This window comes from Amblyomma maculatum, chromosome 5 (genome assembly GCF_055883805.1).
Source record: "Amblyomma maculatum isolate TAMU_Amacu chromosome 5, ASM5588380v1, whole genome shotgun sequence".
Classification (NCBI taxonomy): domain Eukaryota; kingdom Metazoa; phylum Arthropoda; class Arachnida; order Ixodida; family Ixodidae; genus Amblyomma; species Amblyomma maculatum.
This window is the reverse complement of record NC_139348.1, coordinates 51,844,653-51,863,468: the sequence shown is the minus strand read 5'-3', so window position 1 is coordinate 51,863,468 and position 18,816 is coordinate 51,844,653. Positions and strand designations below refer to the sequence as shown.

Here is an 18,816-nt window from a genome sequence, read left to right as displayed (position 1 = left end):
GTTATTATACAATGCAATTGCCACAAAAGCAAGAATACTGTAGAATTACATTATGCAGTCCCTTCATCCTACGGTTACCAGTTAATGACTGCTGAGTGTGACCATCTTGTTGCCGTAATTCGTATATCACATTCACCCGCCAAGCTCATTACGGGCCCGGCAATAAAGGTATTCTACTGCAATTCACGCGCAAAGTAACGCCTGTTACCCTGCCTTCAAATGACATACCACACCTTTGTCGAAGCATTTTCTATTTACAATAAGTCACCAAACGAATATTCATCTCTGGTTTTCATCTATCTACATCCAGTTGCCTCTGTTCTACTTATTTATTTATTTAAAAAGGACTGCAGGCGCAGCATACACAAGCAGGAGAAGTCATATACAATGGATGTTATGCAACTCGAAAACAATAAAAAACTTCACACAGCGATGAACAGATAACACAAAGAATACAACGCACAGTATAACATATCACACTTCGATTGAGAGGCGATTAAAACGTCGAGTCAATCTGTACGGCGTTTCACTGCGATTGTCCATGGAAAAAACGAGAATTTATACATATTAGTGCGGGCAAATATAGGTGATAAGGAAAGACAGCGCTTATCTTTTTTGAGGTAGGTTTCAGGTTTAATGTGAAGTCTGAAAATATATAACGATTGAAGAAAGACTAGTCGGGCTTTCTTTCTCTTGTCATCCAGTGGATCATCGATGGAGGTGAGTCTCGGCGTCTGTATCGATTATAAATAAAATTGGCTATTAGCCTTGAATATACTCAAGGTCTTGGTGTTACTTGATGTATAAGGGTCCCATGTCACGCAGGAATATTCAAGTCTGGGTCTGATACATGCTTTGAATGCCTTAAGTTTTAATGTGCTTGGCCACTCACCCTTGCGATTCCCTAAAAATCCCAGCTTTTTACGTACTGCATAGCATATACTGTCAATGTGCCTTGCCCATTTTAGTGTGGAAGTAATCGTTACGCCTAAGTATTTATATTCCTTTGCCTGCCTGACTAGGTTTCCGTTTATGTTATACTAAAATTCAAATTTATTTATTTTATTGGTATTATTAAGTACAACAGTTTTCTCATAGTTAATGGACATCACCCAGTTATTGCACCATCATCTCAAAAATGGCAAATTTTTGTTGAGAGATGCGATCATAAACGGATTTAATATTGTTTAATATTATACAGTCATCGGCAAATATATTCCAAACTGTTGGTTCCAGTGCTTCGACTCATTAATTTATGTAAATATTAAACAATGTAGGCCCTAAAACCGAACCCTGGTGAACGCCAGAATGGACAGCTAATAAACAAGAGTTAACACCATCAACACTAGCGAACTGTTCGCGCTTTGTGAGATGAGAAAATATCCAATGTATAATATTACTAGGCACACCAAACATTTGCGTTTTAGCGATGAAATTATTATAAGGCACTCCATTGAAGGCGTTTGAGAAATCTAGAAAAGCTATGCGAACTTGTCCTCCAATATCTATGATTTTAGAAATTTCATCGACTGTTGTAACTAATTTGGTAGCTGTGGAAACTTTTCGTGGGAAGCCGTGTTGCACGTTGATTATTATTTCATTCCGTTCCAGAAATACACTTAGTTGAGTAACCAATATGTGTTCTAAGAGATTGCAAACGGAACATGCTAATGATTCTGGACGGTAATTATTGACGTCTAATCTGCAACCCATTTTACATACAGGAACGACGCTTGAAACTTACCAGTCATCGGGTATAGTGCCAGTATCTATGGATTGTTCATATAGTGTTACTAAATATGGAGCTAGAAATTCAGCGTACGTCTGGGTAAAGAAATTTGAAATGACATCCGGTTCCGATGCTTTCTTATGATCAAGACGCATAAGTAGGCGTAAAACACACCTTCTGTGGTTATATTGAAATTAACGGAACTTTGACTATCTTGAGTGGGGTTGCTTATCTCATCGTTTTGCGAAAATATGCTTCGAAAATAACGATTGAAAACATTTGCTATCTCATTTTTATGGGTGACAGTGCGGTCATCCAGAACCACTTGTCGAGCTTTGAATTAGCTTCGCAGGACAGAAACTGCCAGAACTTCTCTAGGTTTTCTAGAACGAACGTCCAAATGTTTCCGTAAAATAACGGTTCCTACATTCGCGCAATATAATAGCTAGAGTTGAATTAAAGTGCACAATAAATGCTGAATTTGTAGATATATTTCTACGAAACCGCCTAATTTTACATCTTAAATGGATTATTTCTCAGGAAATTCAAGGGTTTATAACGGCAAAATTCTTTCGCTTGTTCGGGATGAAGTTTCGCATGCAATAATGGCAAATAGACGAACAATTCCTCTAAAGTGTGGTAAGCTCATTGAAGTGGAATGTGTAGAAGGAATCTTCTGAGTAATGGAGAATGCTAACACGGTTAGCGATAATTAAGTTTTTTTGTAGTGACGAAGTTTTCTGTCGTAGGTTTTAAAAATCTTGCAAAAATGCAAATGAAATATATCAACTTATGGTCCGATTTTCCATGATGTATTTTTGTATTAGAGTTGTGTATGCCATTGGAACAAAAACTGAATATAGAAGACACTCCCCAGTTGGAGTTATACATGTGGGTGAATGAACTGTCTGGCTTAGCTGAAACACAAGACACATGTCAAACAGAGCCTCGGTGCTTTTAACATCACTGGTTCCTGTAGCCATTCGATTCCTGTAGCTATATCGATTATTTTCGATAACTAGCTTAGCTGTCTGGTTATCGTCAATGACTGTTTTATAAACTTCTTAAGTTTCTACAATTTAGAAGACTAACTTACCACTGAACTATAATGCCTTTGAGGTGTGTAGTATGATCAACACTGCATTTCTGTAAGCTGCAGGAACTTGGATTAATTAAACCAGCAATACAATATATCATAATAAATCATAACATACAGAGAAAACAATGCTGTTCTCATTCTGGTGACCTGTCTTCATTTTAGTTTGGCTCTGGCGTTGTTGTGTCGCAGTCGTGCAACTTCTCCGCGCCCGGGCCAGACTGGAAGAACTCCACGAGTTTCTTTATGAGCCGTATGCGCCCGTACGCGCCGCTCCTTGAGAGGCTGGGGCACTCGTTGCTGTGGTCGGTGTACTCGAGGCCATACGCAGCCGCTCCGTAAGACAGTTGAATGTGCGCTTGTTTGCCCAAACAAAGCTGCAAGCACGGGGTGCAATTTGTTACACCTGGTTCTCATGATCCGTAATTAAATCATTTTTAATAAACTACAAAGTGTGCGTTTCACTCATAAGAGGTATCGGCAGCTCCCGTGCGGTTTCAAAACATCTGCACTATATGTTTGAAATTTTTTTTATTTTTTATCAGACTTCACGTTTTCCACTTCATTGGTCAGCCGTGAAAAATATCGTATAAAGGACATAGCTTCTGCAGTTTTAAGCACTAAAGTTAGCTCGCTATTTGAAATAATGAAAGGTCGGTAAATTACGGAGAAAACCCGTGATGCGGCAAAAGCAGATTTAGCTATTTTGCTTTTCCCTGAACGTAAGCGCAAGTTAAAACATTGCTGAGAACAAATGCAGTAGTCTCTTCGCTACGTTAGCAGCGAAATAGCGCAGTTATGTAAGGAGCCAGCGAGCATTGCATTCATAGTATGGTTGTAGGATGTTTGCATATTTTTCGAAGATGTCTATCAATCATTCGAAGTTCATAGCTGGTAGCTGAGACGTTTAACTTTCTCAAAAAATATGTTAGATAAGGTCGTCGCTTTAGCCTGCCGGTTGTTAACGCTTTATAAAATTGTTTCATGGAAGCCACATTTCCGCCCAACATTTCAATCAAATAAAGTTTCAAAAACGCAGGGACCAAGAAGCACGTATTTTTCATGAGTTAAATGACGTCATACATCGTGGCCTAGTATACTTTGGCTGCATAGGTACCTATTGGTGTGTGTTTTTTTCACTATGCGTGCTTTCATCAAGTTCTCGTTATCTGTTCAGGCGCTAAGGTTTGGGTGAAACCAGAAGAGTGTAATAATTTTGCTCGATTCCGGGAAATATTCTTCTTTTCCAGGCCTATTAGCATTCATCACCACCACCTCGCCTTAACCTGCTGATTGGTTTCATTAAAACACTGAACACTCGGTGCCAATATAATTTCTTTTTTTTTTCTGGCTGTTTGCAGGCAATAAAGTTAGTGATATATTTAAAGACAGCCACAGAGCACCTGCAGTCAAGGGTTTCGCATATTATCGTTAGTTTAGGCTCATCGTGCTAAAATTGTTGGCACAGTTTTCGTCATGACAATATATATATGAATAAATGAATGCTAAATTATTAGCGATAGAACCAACGACACTATTTTGTTCCTCTAGGCCACCTTCCGGTTGGCAGCACATGAGCTGCCCTCTGTTAATACTCTGAAAATAAAAGGAGTTCGGTACGTAATTAGGGGGCAAATGCTTCCGTTCGCTCATTTATATATTTACGTTTAAATAAATATCGCAAGCTATTTAAACTATTCTATCAACGCGTGTGTTTTTCACGCAGGCTAACAACCTATGAAGAAAAGTCATGCATCCTTCTCCTGTTCCGTGGTCTTCGGTAGAGTACCAAATATAAAGCATGTTAACACGTAGAGCAACGGTTACTGTATTCTCAATCGTAAAACGAAACTTGGGAGCGCACCTTTTCTGCTATGCTGTACTCGGTGTCATACACAATTGTCCGCTGGCCTTTCTTGTCGAAGCTTGACACGCCTCGATCGTAGATGTTCATTTTCATGTTCCTCAAATAGATTCGCTTTTTGCAAAACTGCAAATAGTAAGAAGTCATACAACAAACAGTGCATATGCATTCCTAACATCAAGATATGTTTGCACACATCATCGAATATGGTTTCTCTTCCCATAAAGGAGAAGCACCTTGTGAAATACAAAACCTGCGTTTCGAATTTCCTTCCTCAATAGCTCACTAAAAGATAGCAATAAAACACGATTCCTAAAGGCCGAATTAGTGCACAAACCTATGTTATAAGCGACATCACAGCAATCCCAATGCGAAAAACAGTCAAACCTAGACGCTTCAAACGACTGTTGTTTATGCTATTGGGACAATTTTGCTTTTTGCTGCTGAACTTTCATGATGCAGTTAAGGAGCCCCTTTACTGGCGTCCTCGAGGCGCTGCCTAGGAAGTTATGTGATGTTAGGAAGATAGTGAGAGACCGGAAAGCGTGGCGTGACATAGTCTATAGGGTCACGAGGAGTCGGACACGACTGAACGACTGACCTCAACTGATACTGGGGTCTAACATTCAAAACTCTCTATAATAATTAAAATATATAATGAAACTCCGTCATAATTAACTCCGTCATGCGCTAGCTGCATCCACATGACCCGTGCGAACTTCCTGACCTCATCTGCCCACCTTATTTTCTCTGCCGTCCCCTGCTACGATTTCCTTCCCTCGGAATCCAGTTTGTTAGCCTAAGTGATCATCGGTTATCATCTCTGCGCACTAATGTCCTGCCCATGCTATTTCATCTTGATTTCAGCTAGAATGTCAGTACCTTGAGTTGTTTCTCTTACCAATTCAGCATGCTTCCTATCTCTTATGTTACCCCTACTATTTTTAGTTCCATAGCCATCTGAGTTGTCATCAACTCAAGTAGAACCCTCTTGGTTAGCCTCCACGTTTCAGCCCCAAAGGTAAGTACAGGTAAAATGCAACTGTTGTATACTTTCTTCTTGAGCAATACCGGCATGCTGCTAGTCATAATCTGCGAGTGCTTGCCAAATGCGCTCCATCCCAATCTTATTCTTGTTATTTCCTTTCATGATCCGGGTCTGCGGTTACTACCTGCCTCAAGTAGACATATTCGCCTAATACCTAAAAATGTAGACTGGTGTTCCTTCCCAAGGTAGTTACCTTAGTCTTCTGCACATTGATTTTCAAGCCTACCTTTCTACTTTTCCTATCTAGGTCATCAATCATTATTTGCAGTTCATCCCCCGAGTTCCTTAGCAAGGCAATGTCAACAGCAAATCGCAGATTGAATGAGTTATTCTCCATCTACCCTTATCCCTTACTGTTCCCATTCCAAGTCTCTGAATACTTCCTCTAAGCAAGCTGTGAAAAGTACTGGGGAGATTATGTCTCCTTGCCTAACTCCATTCTTTATGGGAATTTTGTTACTTTCTTTATGCAGAACTATGGTTGCTGTGCAGCCACTATATATATCTTCCAGCACTTTCACGTACTGCTCGTCTACTCCCTGGTTTCGCAATGCCTGCATCACCGCCGAGGTTTCAACTGAGGCAAATGCTTTTTCGTAATCAATGAATGCTATGTATAAGGGCTGGTAATATTCCGAGTATTTTTCTATCACCTGATTGATGGTATGGATTTGATCGATAGTAGAGTACCGTTTCCGAAAACCTGCCTGATCCTTTGCTTGATTGGAGTCTAAGGTTGTCCTGATTCTATTAGCGATTACCTTAGCAAATACCTTATACGTACCATACAGTAAGCTGATTGGTCTGTAATTTTTTAAAGTCTTATAGTCCCCTTTCTTATGAATAAAGATATAGTTTGTTTTATTCCATGGTTCCTGTACCCTCTATGATACCAGGCACAGCATATACAGGGTGGCCAGTTTTTCTAGCACGATATCCCCCCCATCCTTCAGCAAACCTGTAGTTATCTGATCCTCTCCAGCTGATTTCCCCCTTTTAATAGTTTCTAATGCTTTCTTGACCTCGTCCTTCGTAACTGGTGGAACGCCTGACGGTTTTGCCTACCGCCAATCTCATTACGGTCCTGACTACTTTGGCTACTGTAGAGACTTGTGTAGAACTCCTCGGCTACTTTGACTACCTTGTCCATATTCGTGATGATGTTGCCCGCTGTGTCCTTTATCGCATACATCTGGTTTTTGGATATGCCCACTTTCTTCTTTACTGCTTTAAGGCTTCCCCCGTTCTTTACAGCATGTTTAATTTTCTCCATGTTATACTTCCTTATATCGGCCGCCTTGCGCTTACTGGTTAGCTTTGATATCTCGGCTAATTCTATCTGGTCTCTTGGGTTGGAAGGTTTCATACTCTTGCGTTTTTTAATCAAATATGTCGTCTCAGACAGATTACCGGTATCCTTTGTAACTATCCTACCGCTTACTTCTACAGCAGACTCAGTAAATATCTTTGAAATTATTGTTCATTACTTCTGAGTTAATGTCGCCATCCTCGGTTAGAGCTGAATATCTCATCTGTAGCGAGATCCTGAACTCTTCCCCCCTCGCCCTCACCTCTAATTCGTTGATGGGTTTCTATTTTACTAATCTGTTGCGTTCCTTCTCCAGATTTACGCTAATTCGGGACCGAGGGGTTCGAAACATGAAGACCAGCACTTGAAGGCCAAGACTCGTGGATCGAGAACTACGAGTCTTCCCTAACAATATGGAAAGCATTCAAGCATTTTTTGGAGGTATTCGCAAGCGTCGAGGAGGGAAAGAGCTGAATTCTTCGTTCAGTCCAGGATACAGCTGCCTAATGAGTCCGTCCTTGAATACGTTGAAAAAATGAAGCGCCTTTTTCGTCAGCCCGAACCTACGATGGGCGAGAAGAAAAAGGTGAGATTTGGAATGCGAGCTGTACAGAAACAGCTCAGGAAGTCGTCACGAAAGCCCCTAACATCGAAGCGACCCTCGACACCCGCACACGACAATACAAACATCCAGTGCGCTATATGCCCGCACACTATATCCAATGCTCAAAACTGAGCTGAAAGCTGAGGTTGCTTCACAGCGAAAATACGAAGATCGTTAAGCGCCGACGACGAGTGATGACACATCAACCTATACACAGTCGCCGCACACGACGAGGACTTTGACTATCATGCCACCAAATAGTAACCAAACCCCACTCATTGAAATGACAACGATGTACCCTGACCGCGACCTGAGAAAACGACGAAGTAGAGATCGTACACCGATGCCAACATGTAGTGCGAGGACACGAAAAAGTGACCTCGCCGCTGCTGTCGATGGTTATTCGGTTAGTGACATATTTGACACCGGAGCCGACTATTCTATTTTCACTATAGCTTTTGCCGCCAACCTCAACAGTGACGACCACTTGGGATAGGCCTCTGATCCGCACCTCTGATGGAACCTTATTACGCCGAGAGGACGATGCACCGCAAGAGTAACAGTGACTGGACAAAGTTATCCTACAGCTTTGTGGTCCTTTAGCAATGTTCCCGTGACCTGATTCTGGGCATGGATATTCTTATCGTACATCGGGCGATCATCGACTGTCGCTCAAACCTCATCAAGCTGTCGATGGACAACGCCATTCCTTCTAAGATGACATCGACGCACCTCATCGCTCTAAACATCTTCGCTTGAGACTTGAACGTGATTAAATAGCTGTGAACCGATTCCTCGGATTGGGCGCATTACCGACGATTCGTCAAGAATATTTCTCGCCCAGCCAAATCTTTGACGCTGCTTACAATATAACATTTGATTTGAAAGCACCGCGAGTAGAATACTTCGAGGAACTCACCGCTTACAGTCTCCACCTGTCCTCTGTCATTTTGATAAAAACGCTGAGACTAAAATTTACACCGACGCAAGCAGCGGGGGTACAGGCGCCGTCCTCGTTCAGAGGAATGCCGGAGTAGAAAAAGGTATCACATACGCAAGCAGGGCCCTCTCAAAAGCTGAAACCAATTATTCGCGACGGAGAAAATGTTTCACTATCCCCTGGACTACTTCGAAATTCCGCCCGTTACTTTACGGTCGACCGTTCGAAGTAGTAAGCGATCACCATGCGCTCTACTGGTCTCAAGAATTCAGACATAGACTGTTTTTCGCGGGCTCCTGTTGACGCGCCTTCGAAGGAAGACGACAACGCCTTCTTGGGACCGGTAAGCACTACCAGTTTTGCACAGCAGCAGTGCTCGGTCCCTCTGTTGAGGGACCTGGTGGATCACCTAGAAGGCAAGACGGCTTCTGTTCCTACGGTCTTCAGGCGTCAGCGGGCGTCCTTCGCGTTGCAGAACGACGCCTTTGTGGAGAATTTTGCATCCACATGGACCACATACCTCCTTTTCGTGCCTAAGGAGCTCCAAAAGATAATTTTGCAGCTGCTTCACGATGTGCCGACACCAGGGCACCCATTACGCCCATTACGTAAAAATTTGCTCTGAGTGCCAGCAATGCAAGAGGTCCCCGATCAGACCAGCGGGGCAAAAAATGAGGCGTTGTTTTTTAAGGGGAGAGTGAAGCCCCGAACCAATAAAAACTGTATTTCTTTTTGTACAGCCGCCGGCATGCGGCCTTATCACTCCAATTCCGGCATGCCAATCAATTATGTATTCTTCGATAGTGCATTTCTTTCGTCGCAAGACTTAGCGTTATCATTTTCTTTTTCGCGCAAGATGCGCCGAATACATGTAGAAGCTTCCAGACCTTCAAGGGTGCTCCTACAAGGTTCCAGTGTATGCTAGTCACCGGTTGTGGTTTTATCTCGACCTTTCATCGCAGCCTTTTAAACAGCGCTGACGCGTGAAACGGGGATTCTTAGTTCGACAACCGACGCGTGTTTGCTGTTTTCGCTTCAGCCGATTAGCTTAGTTCTTTTTGCGAGCGTAAGCTAGCCAAATAAAGAGTTTCATTCAGGTGCTACACCAATGTTTTCGTTTGCAGCTACGGGGCTTGTCACCGCTACGGGACAATATTAAAAAATATTCCCATTTCCAACACAGATCTGTGCGATTAGTGCAGCACACCAGTTCTTGAATGTGTTTCTTGTCTATGGTTTTATCCAAAAAATTAAACACAAAACTCCGTTCGTCAGTTGCAGTGCAAACTCCACCGTTACTCCGATTTTCAGGATGGCCTTCGTATTCAAGTTTTTGCACAGCCTCTTTCAGCCCTTGATTTGTATAGCCTGAAAGCTAAAAAGAGTAGTGGCGACACTTCAATGTCCGGATTAAGCGTTTGACACAACACGATAGGCGACAGCTCGATATATAAAGTGCCGTTATAATCAAGGCATTTGATGTCGGTCGACTCGGTATCAAGAGCACTTGAATGTTTATTCTTTTTCTTCCTTCCCAACATAAATGACCAACACGAAGTGGAAATTCCTGCCAAATTTTTTATGTCAGGTGGTCTCGTTAATCGAGTCAACCAACTAATCAGTTAGCCACCATGCCAGCTACCAGCTGGCACCTGCGAGTGAAGTGACCATTACTATTGGCACATAACGGCGCAGGACTTTATATTTTGAGTAAGGAGACCTTTACCCTCAGGTTAAAACAAGGGCCCCTACTTGTTCGTTATACCTTCATGTTCGTTTCAAGCAGCCTCCGCTGAACGCAGAACGATCACGTGTGCACTTTATCGCGATAGCCTAAAGGTCTCTTTCTCTAGAAAAATAAGGCATCGTTGTGGCCGGCATCGTTCTCTTCGGCATTATGAGCCAAAATCATGGGGTGGATCTGGTGAATGCAAGTTGGTAGATTGTATGGCTGCGTATGGTTAGAAGGAGGTGCTGCCTCGCGCTATGCATTTGAAATAGGAGTGTGAGATAAGAATCCATTCTTACAGGCCTTCTTTGTCACGCATACACTGTTGTAGGGCTTTGTCATATTGTCATAGCGGAGATTTGTATGTATTTTGGGCGGACGTCTTTCACATATATTTAACATAGCAAATGAATATACGTAGAATACTGATTATTCAAGTAGCGAAGTCAACGGACAGTTACAAAACTCCTCATGGGGACTCGGTATTTGGACGACAATAATCTTGTCGCGCAGCACTCTAAGAGGTGGTGTTTAAAAGTCCCTCAAACCTGTTTATTTTCGCATCAATTTCTTCTCTTCCTGCCAGGTATTGCGATGGTCAGGCAGGTTTAAGATCCAACTGGGTATTCAAGGGTAGTTACCACTATCAATGTGCCCCGGTACTTGAGCTCCCGTTCACATTTCTAATTCTTCGTGGCACATTATGAATCTCCCTTGCGGTTGCAGTGGCTTTCCTCATCCTGAAATGCATTTCCCTTTGTTCGGTACCACATAGCCAGAGCTACTAATGTTTTGGTTTCAGAGTTTCTCCCAAGTATCATACAAAAACGGTACGGGTTTCAATGTTACTCTCTGTATTCCTTGTATTTCAGTTTTTCTCTGGTACCTTGCGTACCACGCTTTCTCGACAATTTCTGATTAGAGGTCAATGTATCTCAAAGTTTTCTGAGTTGCTTTCAGACGCAACGCGTCACTACTGCTACTACCGAAATGTCAACAGCATGCGGGTTGTATTCATTGTACAGTAACTTCTTCATTGTTTTGCTAATTAGATAGAACCAATCAACACTACAAATTATGACCTTAAAGTTAGCGCTGAACTGTTCCTAAATTTTTTCTTGTCATTTCTCGCTTCGTGGAAATTATTCCGAATGAAGCCAATTCCTGTTAAGGTTTTCAAACGGAACATGAAGGCCTTAATGCGACAACAAAACATTCAGGCTCACTTGGGTGAAGTGGACCAGGTATCGTCCCTCATAATATGTACAAGGCTGCCCAGGAAGGAATCCGTCGTAATTGGGTGAAGTGACAGGGTCTGGATTCGCTGGTTTGTATCGTCGCCCGAATAGCGCCACCGAAATAGCAAGCACTGTGTTGAGATGTTTCATCTTCTCTAGCATCTCGAGCGCATTCATCTGTGGCAAAGGAAAGACGGTATAACTTGACAAGAACCCATCTTCAACTTTGCAATATTCGATTATATGAAGAAGATAAAAAACTACGTTAACGTTCCTAGGTGTACTCTTGCGATCAGTGAACATCTGAAACTTCATCGATTATAGTAGTGCACCTTTTTCTATGGTCCTAATCGTTCAGTGCGCTGTGCGATGTCAGTGTGTACGTAAAAGAACTCCAGGTGTTCAAAATTTCCGGAGTCCTCCACTACTGCGTCTCTCATAGCCTGAGTTGCATTTTGACGTAAATCTCTTAAACCAAACAATCATTAGCATTTCTAAGGGTATGTAAACATATAGAAAAATTTAAAAGCAGTTTTTGCCCCTCATTACAAGCGCCGAGTATGGCCATTTATAGCGCCATAAGTCGGTGCGCCGCGCTTAGACACTTCCCCACGTGTAAACCATCTTCGCCAAGTGGTATGAATAGATCCCAACCTTAACTATAGTAATGTAGTAGGTACACACTTATTTTGCTGAAGCTCAGAGCTGCTTTTTTAACATAATATATTTAGGTAAACCATGTCCGATTGTTTCAAAAATGGCGCCGATAATTTTTTCTTTTTGTTTTGCTTTTGATTACCTGCCGCGCCAAATCAACCTCGTCTCTAATACTTCTGGTGATTTTTTTTTCACAACCCTGCATGCGCTATGCTGTGCCCTCGACCAATAATGGTACATTTAACTTTGGAATCCGCTAACGAAAGGTAGCCTCGTGGAGTCTATGCGTACGAGGTATGTCAATGTTAATGTGCAATGTAATACAGTGGCCAGTCACCGAAGCTTTACTGATATGGTGCTGGAAGATGAGCGCCCTAGATTGGAAGCCATCGCACATGCTACTTGGGATGAACAAAGGGCGATTCCAAGTAGTTCCAGGACGAATAAAGTAGCTTATATGCTCGCTCGCTCTGGATATGCGTGGCAGTGACCGGAAAATCCGATGTTGCATGAAGATATCTCACATAGCAACTTGTATTGTAATATCCGCGGACGAAGGTAAATTGTATATCACTAAATGAGAACTGGACCAGCTGCACATTGATGCCTTGGATATCAGCGAGCTCAGGGGGACCGGAATCGGAGAAGTTAACTCCGGCAGCAATTTCGTTTATTATTTCGGGCACGAATCCAGAATAAGAATTAGGGTCGCTCTGATAGTGAACCGAGCAATGGGCAAAGCAGTACTACGGCGCAACCTCATCAACGAAAGAATGATTTGGCATAGTATTCAAAGACAGCCTTTCAACAGAGTTATTCAAGTCTGTGCACCAACAAACTGGTGCTGAAGAAGCTCACATTGAGAGATTGTATGCCTACCTGCAATGCCCTCTAGACCACACTGTATCATCAGATGTCATTTTTCTCAAAGGGTATTAAAATGCTAAAGTAGGCAATGAAGAAATATCCGGAATTAATAGCATCTTTGCGCTTGGTGAGCCAAATGAATCTGGGCAGAGGCTATCAGTGTTTCGCCAAGAAAACAACCAGGCCATAGCGTATGGCTTTTTTAAACAGCGCAAGATGCCTTTACACGTGGGCATTACTGGGTGATCGGTATAGGAATCGGACTTATTGTACTCTCTGTCGACAGAGATGGAGTAGTGCTATATAAGTACCATAAAGAAGGCCTGGAGCTGGTTTCGGTACATATTATCAACTTCTTTTTGCGAAATTAAGGCTTCAGTAGAAGAAGGCGAAGAAAGCTAGACGGCAATTCAGATATGATTTGGACCAAATTTTATCAGCATATGCAGTGGAAGAGAAGAATCGTTTTCAAGAACTAGGTTAGAAAAAAGTATGCCTCAAGAGATCTCAGCTGATGCTCGTGATATACACAAGATGTTGCTATTTAGAGAATACCAAAGGCAAAGAAATGCAAGGCATTAAAGTGGTTACCTGAAGAGGCTTTGCAAGTAGCCGAGTACCGGAGGATCGAAAAATGTGTGGGTGAAAAAATGTCATTCTTCTAAACAGCTCATTTACAGGTATTAGCATTCGGAAAGATGAGTGAAAATTCATTAGAGAGAATTTGAGGACGACAGCCAAATAACAAATACAAGAGCTCTATATAAGGCAATTAAAGCTGTCAAAGGAGTCTTCTGTGCTACGCTGGGCGCGTAAAGTAGAAACAATGCAGGGACCTCCCTGACTCCTCCGAGGTAAAGTGGAGAAGGCTATTATATAAAGAACTGTACAAAAAAAATCCGTATATGCAACCCCAACATAAGGTTCAATCCCCGATCTCCAGCCAGTTATCCTGAAGCATGAAGTGGAATCGGCCTTCGACATCATTCGTAAAGACGCAGGTAGCGAAATTGATAGCATTCCAGCTACGTTGCTCTAAAACATAATAGGCCATGCCGTTAAAGTTCTGCATACATTATATCAGCAAATTCGGACAACCCTGTGGGGGCCACAAAATTGGAGGCGGTCAGTTTACGCCCGTATTCCAAAGAAAAGCAGTGGCAAACATTGTTAGAACAACCACACGATGGCAGTTATTTCGCACGCTAGGAAGGTGATTCTGAAAATCCCCCAAGCCGGAACCCAGCTGCAAGCGGATCGGGGGTTTCCAGACGAGCACGCTCGGCTCTGCAAGGTAAGAGGAACTTCGCCAACCTTCGCTGGATTATGAAAAGGGCAAGAGTTCCAGAGACCTATATACTTCTGCTTTATTGATTATGAGAAAGCATTTGATTGCTTTGATCACGACAGACTGCGCAAGCTCTCTAGGAGGTAGGAGTTCCAACCCACATCTCGATCACGTAAAGGAACCTGTGAGAAGGACAAGAGGAAACAGTCACCATTGAACGCAGTCTTACTGATTGGTTCTCGATTGATAATGAGACAAGGCTGTATACTGTCGCACTGCCTATTTACCTTACATGCGGAGTGAATCATGAGGAAGGCCGGGCTGTACGAGTCTTCAAGATTAGTGGAGATAGCTGAGAAACGAATCAACAACCTGAGAAATGCGGATGGTACCAGTTTAATTGCAGAAAGCGAAAGGGACTCAAATGAGGCTCCTGAGGCGCGTGAAAAAATAAGAGTGAGAAGTTTGGTCTTCAATGAACAATAAGAACGCAAAAATCATGGCATCTTCCCTATCAAGTCTTGGATTACACAGAGTGAACGAACTGGAAGCTGTGACAGATTTTCTCTCCTTCGGCTCCAAAATTACCTCGGAAGTTGACTGCAGTCATGAAATTAGAAGGCCTGCTTGTGAGAAAGAGCCATGGCTGGCCTCTACCGTGTGTAAAGAGCAAAGACATCACACTGCCAACCAAGTTACACATAATTCATGCAATCGGTTTTCCAGATGTGCTCTATGGATGCGAGAGTTGTGCTGTGAAGAAGGTTTGTGCGCCAAAGAATTGACGTTTTTTAATTGTGGTGCTGGCGGAGACTCTTCAGAGCTTCTTGCATTGATAGAAGATCAACTCATTTGATACTGGTGACATAAACCCTGACTGCTAATTTTTAAGAGGTCAAATGAAGCTTTAAAATTGCAGCTAATTTGGCCCGAAGATGATGGTTAGATTGCAACCTCGAGGCATCGCAGCTGAGTATATGTGGTATTCGAAAAATACTGGATTACCGGAATGCTATGCTTGATATTGTCCCAATAGAGGGGGTAGAAACATTTTTGCCAATATTAGAGCCCCTTACATGTCATTTAAGAGCCCCTCCATGAACTTGAGTCCTCTTATAAAGCACAAGAAATCCCTTGGAGGGCTATCCTAGCCACAGCACTAGTAATAATCTTGCACTGGTCCTGATCAGCGCTACTGATGGGTAAGTGTTCCGAGTAATCTAGGGTATCCTCTGGGGAAAGAGGATGTGTGAATGAGGGACAGGGCCACGAACACTTGGAGACGACTGAATGACTGAAGCGAACTGAATGAAGTATTCATGCCACATGATATGTTGCATGCTAAAAGAGCACTTATACACCACTTGGGTGATGAGTTGAGTCTATTTTCTTTGTAGTAATGTCATAAAATGTGCACGACGGCTATGGGAACTCCTAAGTAATAGATATTCCATCTGGCAGTGCACAGTGATTTCGAGGACATCCAAGAATAGCTGCTATTGAACTTTAGCAAAAGATCATTACTAATTCATAATTTGGATTTTTGTTTCAGAAACAGGGTCTGTACCTGACTACTTCGGTATTTCCCTACAGCATTCAGTGGCGTTGGGAGCACCATCCTGCAGTCCATCCCAAACTTTCGATCGTCGAATTGAATGTGTCCGTGAGCGATGATGAGGCTTGGTGTATAAACAGATCTGCGCATAAACCAAGATGCAGGCAGTCAAGTCAAGTCAAGTCAAGTCAACTCACTTTTATTTTCAACATTTTACAATGTTGACGGTCTCCCAGGCAAAAAGCTGTAGGGACAGCTTGACGGGGCCTGGAAACCGGCGGCAGGCAACAGTGACAGCAGTACAAAAAATGAGTACAAGAGATCAGTTGCTACTTGGGAAAAAAAAAAAAAAAAACTGATATTTTATCACAGACATACAAATGAGACGAATGAAGTGAAAAATATAAGTTATATCAGGGTGTTATATAAAGACTAGCGTTTACATACACAAAATATTACAACAAACCGATAATTACAACATGACGGACACAAAACTCAATCTACTATGTATATTACACGCGGTACCATTTTACACTGGAAACAGCAAAACACAGGTCAGCCTATAAACATTGAACGTAAAACTTTGCGTGTTAGTACAGCGTTACTAAGAGTGGATAAATTGAACTTATTTAGCAACATTGGCACTGTATAACTTAATGACTGCAGAAGGTAATTTGTTCGGTGGTGCGGAATTGTCCATTTTTCAGGTGCACGTGTTTTAGAAATATTGCAGCGTAATGTTGCACCCGAGAGCGTAATTAGAAATTCTTTATACTTTTCATTAGCAAAATGGAGGTGGTGGAGAAGATGGTAACTATAAAGAGACTGAATATTCAGGGGTAATTCATGGTACTTAAATTTTAGGTAGTTACTTGTATCCTTTATCATCATCATCATCATCATCATCATCATCAGCATCATTATACCCACTTCAGGGCGAAGGCCTCTCCCATGTTTCTCCACTTAACCCGCTTCTGTGCTAGCTGCATCCTCTTGACCCCTGCGACCTTCTTAATCTCATCCGCCTATCTAACTTTCTGCCGCCCCCTGCTACGCTTTCCTTCCCTTGGAATTCAGTTTGTTACCCTCAGCGACCATCGATTATCCTCTCTTCGCACTACATGTCCTGCCCACGTCCATTTCTTCTTCTTAAATTCCACAAGAATGTCGGTAACTTGAGTTATTTCTCTGACCCACTCTGCACGCTTTCTATCTCTTAATGTTACCCCTACCATTTTTCGTTCCATAGCCCTCTGGGTTGTCCTCAACTTAAGTAGAACTCTCTTGGTTAGCCTCCACGTTTCAGCCCCATAGGTGAGTACAGGCAAGATGCAACTGTTGTATACTTTTCTCTTGAGCGATACCGGTAAGCTGCTAGTCATAATCTGCGAGTGCTTGCCAAATGCGCTCCATCCCATTATTATTATTCTTGTTATTTCCTTTTCATGGTCCGGATCTGCGGTTACTACCTGCCCTAAATAGACATTCGCCTACTACTTCCAGTATTGCGCTACCTAATGTAAACTGCTGTTCCTTCCCGAGGCTGTTGAACATTACCTTAGTCTTCTGCATATTGATTTTCAAGCCTACGTTTCTACTTTTCCGGTCTAGGTCATCAATCATTATTTGCTGTTCATCCCCCGCGTTGCTTAGCAAGGCAATGTCATCAGCAAATCGCAGATTATTGAGGTATTCTCCGTCTACCCTTATCCCTAACTGCTCCCATTCCAAGTCTCTTAATACTTCCTCTAAACAAGCTGTGAATAGTACTGGAGAGATTGTGTCTCCTTGCCTAACACCTTTTTTTATGGGAATTTTGTTACTTTCTTTATGCAGAACTATGGTTGCTGTGCAGCCACTATATATATCTTCCAGCACTTTTACGTACGGCTCGTTTACCCCCTGATTTCGCAATGTCTGCATAACCGCCGAGGTTTCAACTGAGTCAAATGCTTTTTCGTATCCTTCATACGAAGTGTTCAATAAGCCAACTGCTGTGAAAAAAGACAGCTCTTGTGAATCCCTGAGTTTTTGCTTAATGAATGCGGAAACGATAATTTGGAAAACACGGCATGAACACTGAGTGCTTCCAGATGCTCTGTAAGTGAAGACAGCGCAGGCCGACTAAAATTATTACACGTTTCCCGCAGTAGAGCGTCGAATATTTCACGGTGAGCCTGTACCATCATAGATTAGGATTGTCACACCTTTGGGTTGCAGAATGATGGCGATAATCTTTGCGTACCTGAGTGCCATTCTCGCTTCAATGAGATCCGCACCTTCAGCGTAAAAGCCAACGGCCATATACGAAGCGTCTTTTGTTGAAGTACGTTGCTTTTGTAGAAGGTTGTCGAGAAACTGTGCAGAAAAAAAGAGCATTCAGTGGTAGACAGGAGCCTTCTCGCAAAAGCTTTCATTATTCCATGTAATCATAACTGCTAAAAGATGTTTGCAACTTATGAAGGTCAAGTGTTATGAAACTTAAGCACGTAATGCAGAAGTGGCCCGCTTGCCAAGGAATGACATTACGTAGTCCGAATGAAAAACGTATGAAGACATTTTGCTAATGTATATCGGTCTGGCATGTCGCATTATGCTGCCTCTGATGGAAACACAAAACGGATCCTACCTGCTGGCGCCCTGTACACAGGAATGAGAAGGCAGCAGAGAGGCGATACCGTCCTTTCTACTTTTCAATACTATTACAATACAATGCGAGACGTAAAGTATGAAATTTAGCGAGGCATTAGCCGGAATAGAAAAGTACATACATGATTTTAAAGCATAAATATGCGCTCCATCTTGGAAGCTATTGAGCACGAGCGCGGGATAATAATGAATTTCTGCAAGTCTCCGTATCCATAATTATCCGAGGACAAGCTTGTTAGTCAT

General features: G+C 42.5%; 1 protein-coding gene across 1 annotated transcript; it reads right to left on the bottom strand.

Moving 5' to 3' along the window:
- Window positions 1–288: 288 nt before the first annotated feature.
- LOC146188304 (uncharacterized) lies at window positions 289–18,601 on the bottom strand. The gene is made up of 6 exons (XM_084603724.1): window positions 18,554–18,601; window positions 18,170–18,282; window positions 15,937–16,066; window positions 11,546–11,734; window positions 4,690–4,815; window positions 289–3,202 (listed from the first exon to the last, which is right to left on the bottom strand). The coding sequence occupies exons 2-6, from the start codon at window positions 18,226–18,228 to the stop codon at window positions 2,987–2,989; spliced, it is 720 nt and encodes a 239-aa protein (XP_084459850.1). The 5' UTR covers window positions 18,229–18,282; window positions 18,554–18,601; the 3' UTR covers window positions 289–2,986.
- Between the last annotated feature and the right edge of the window lie 215 nt (window positions 18,602–18,816).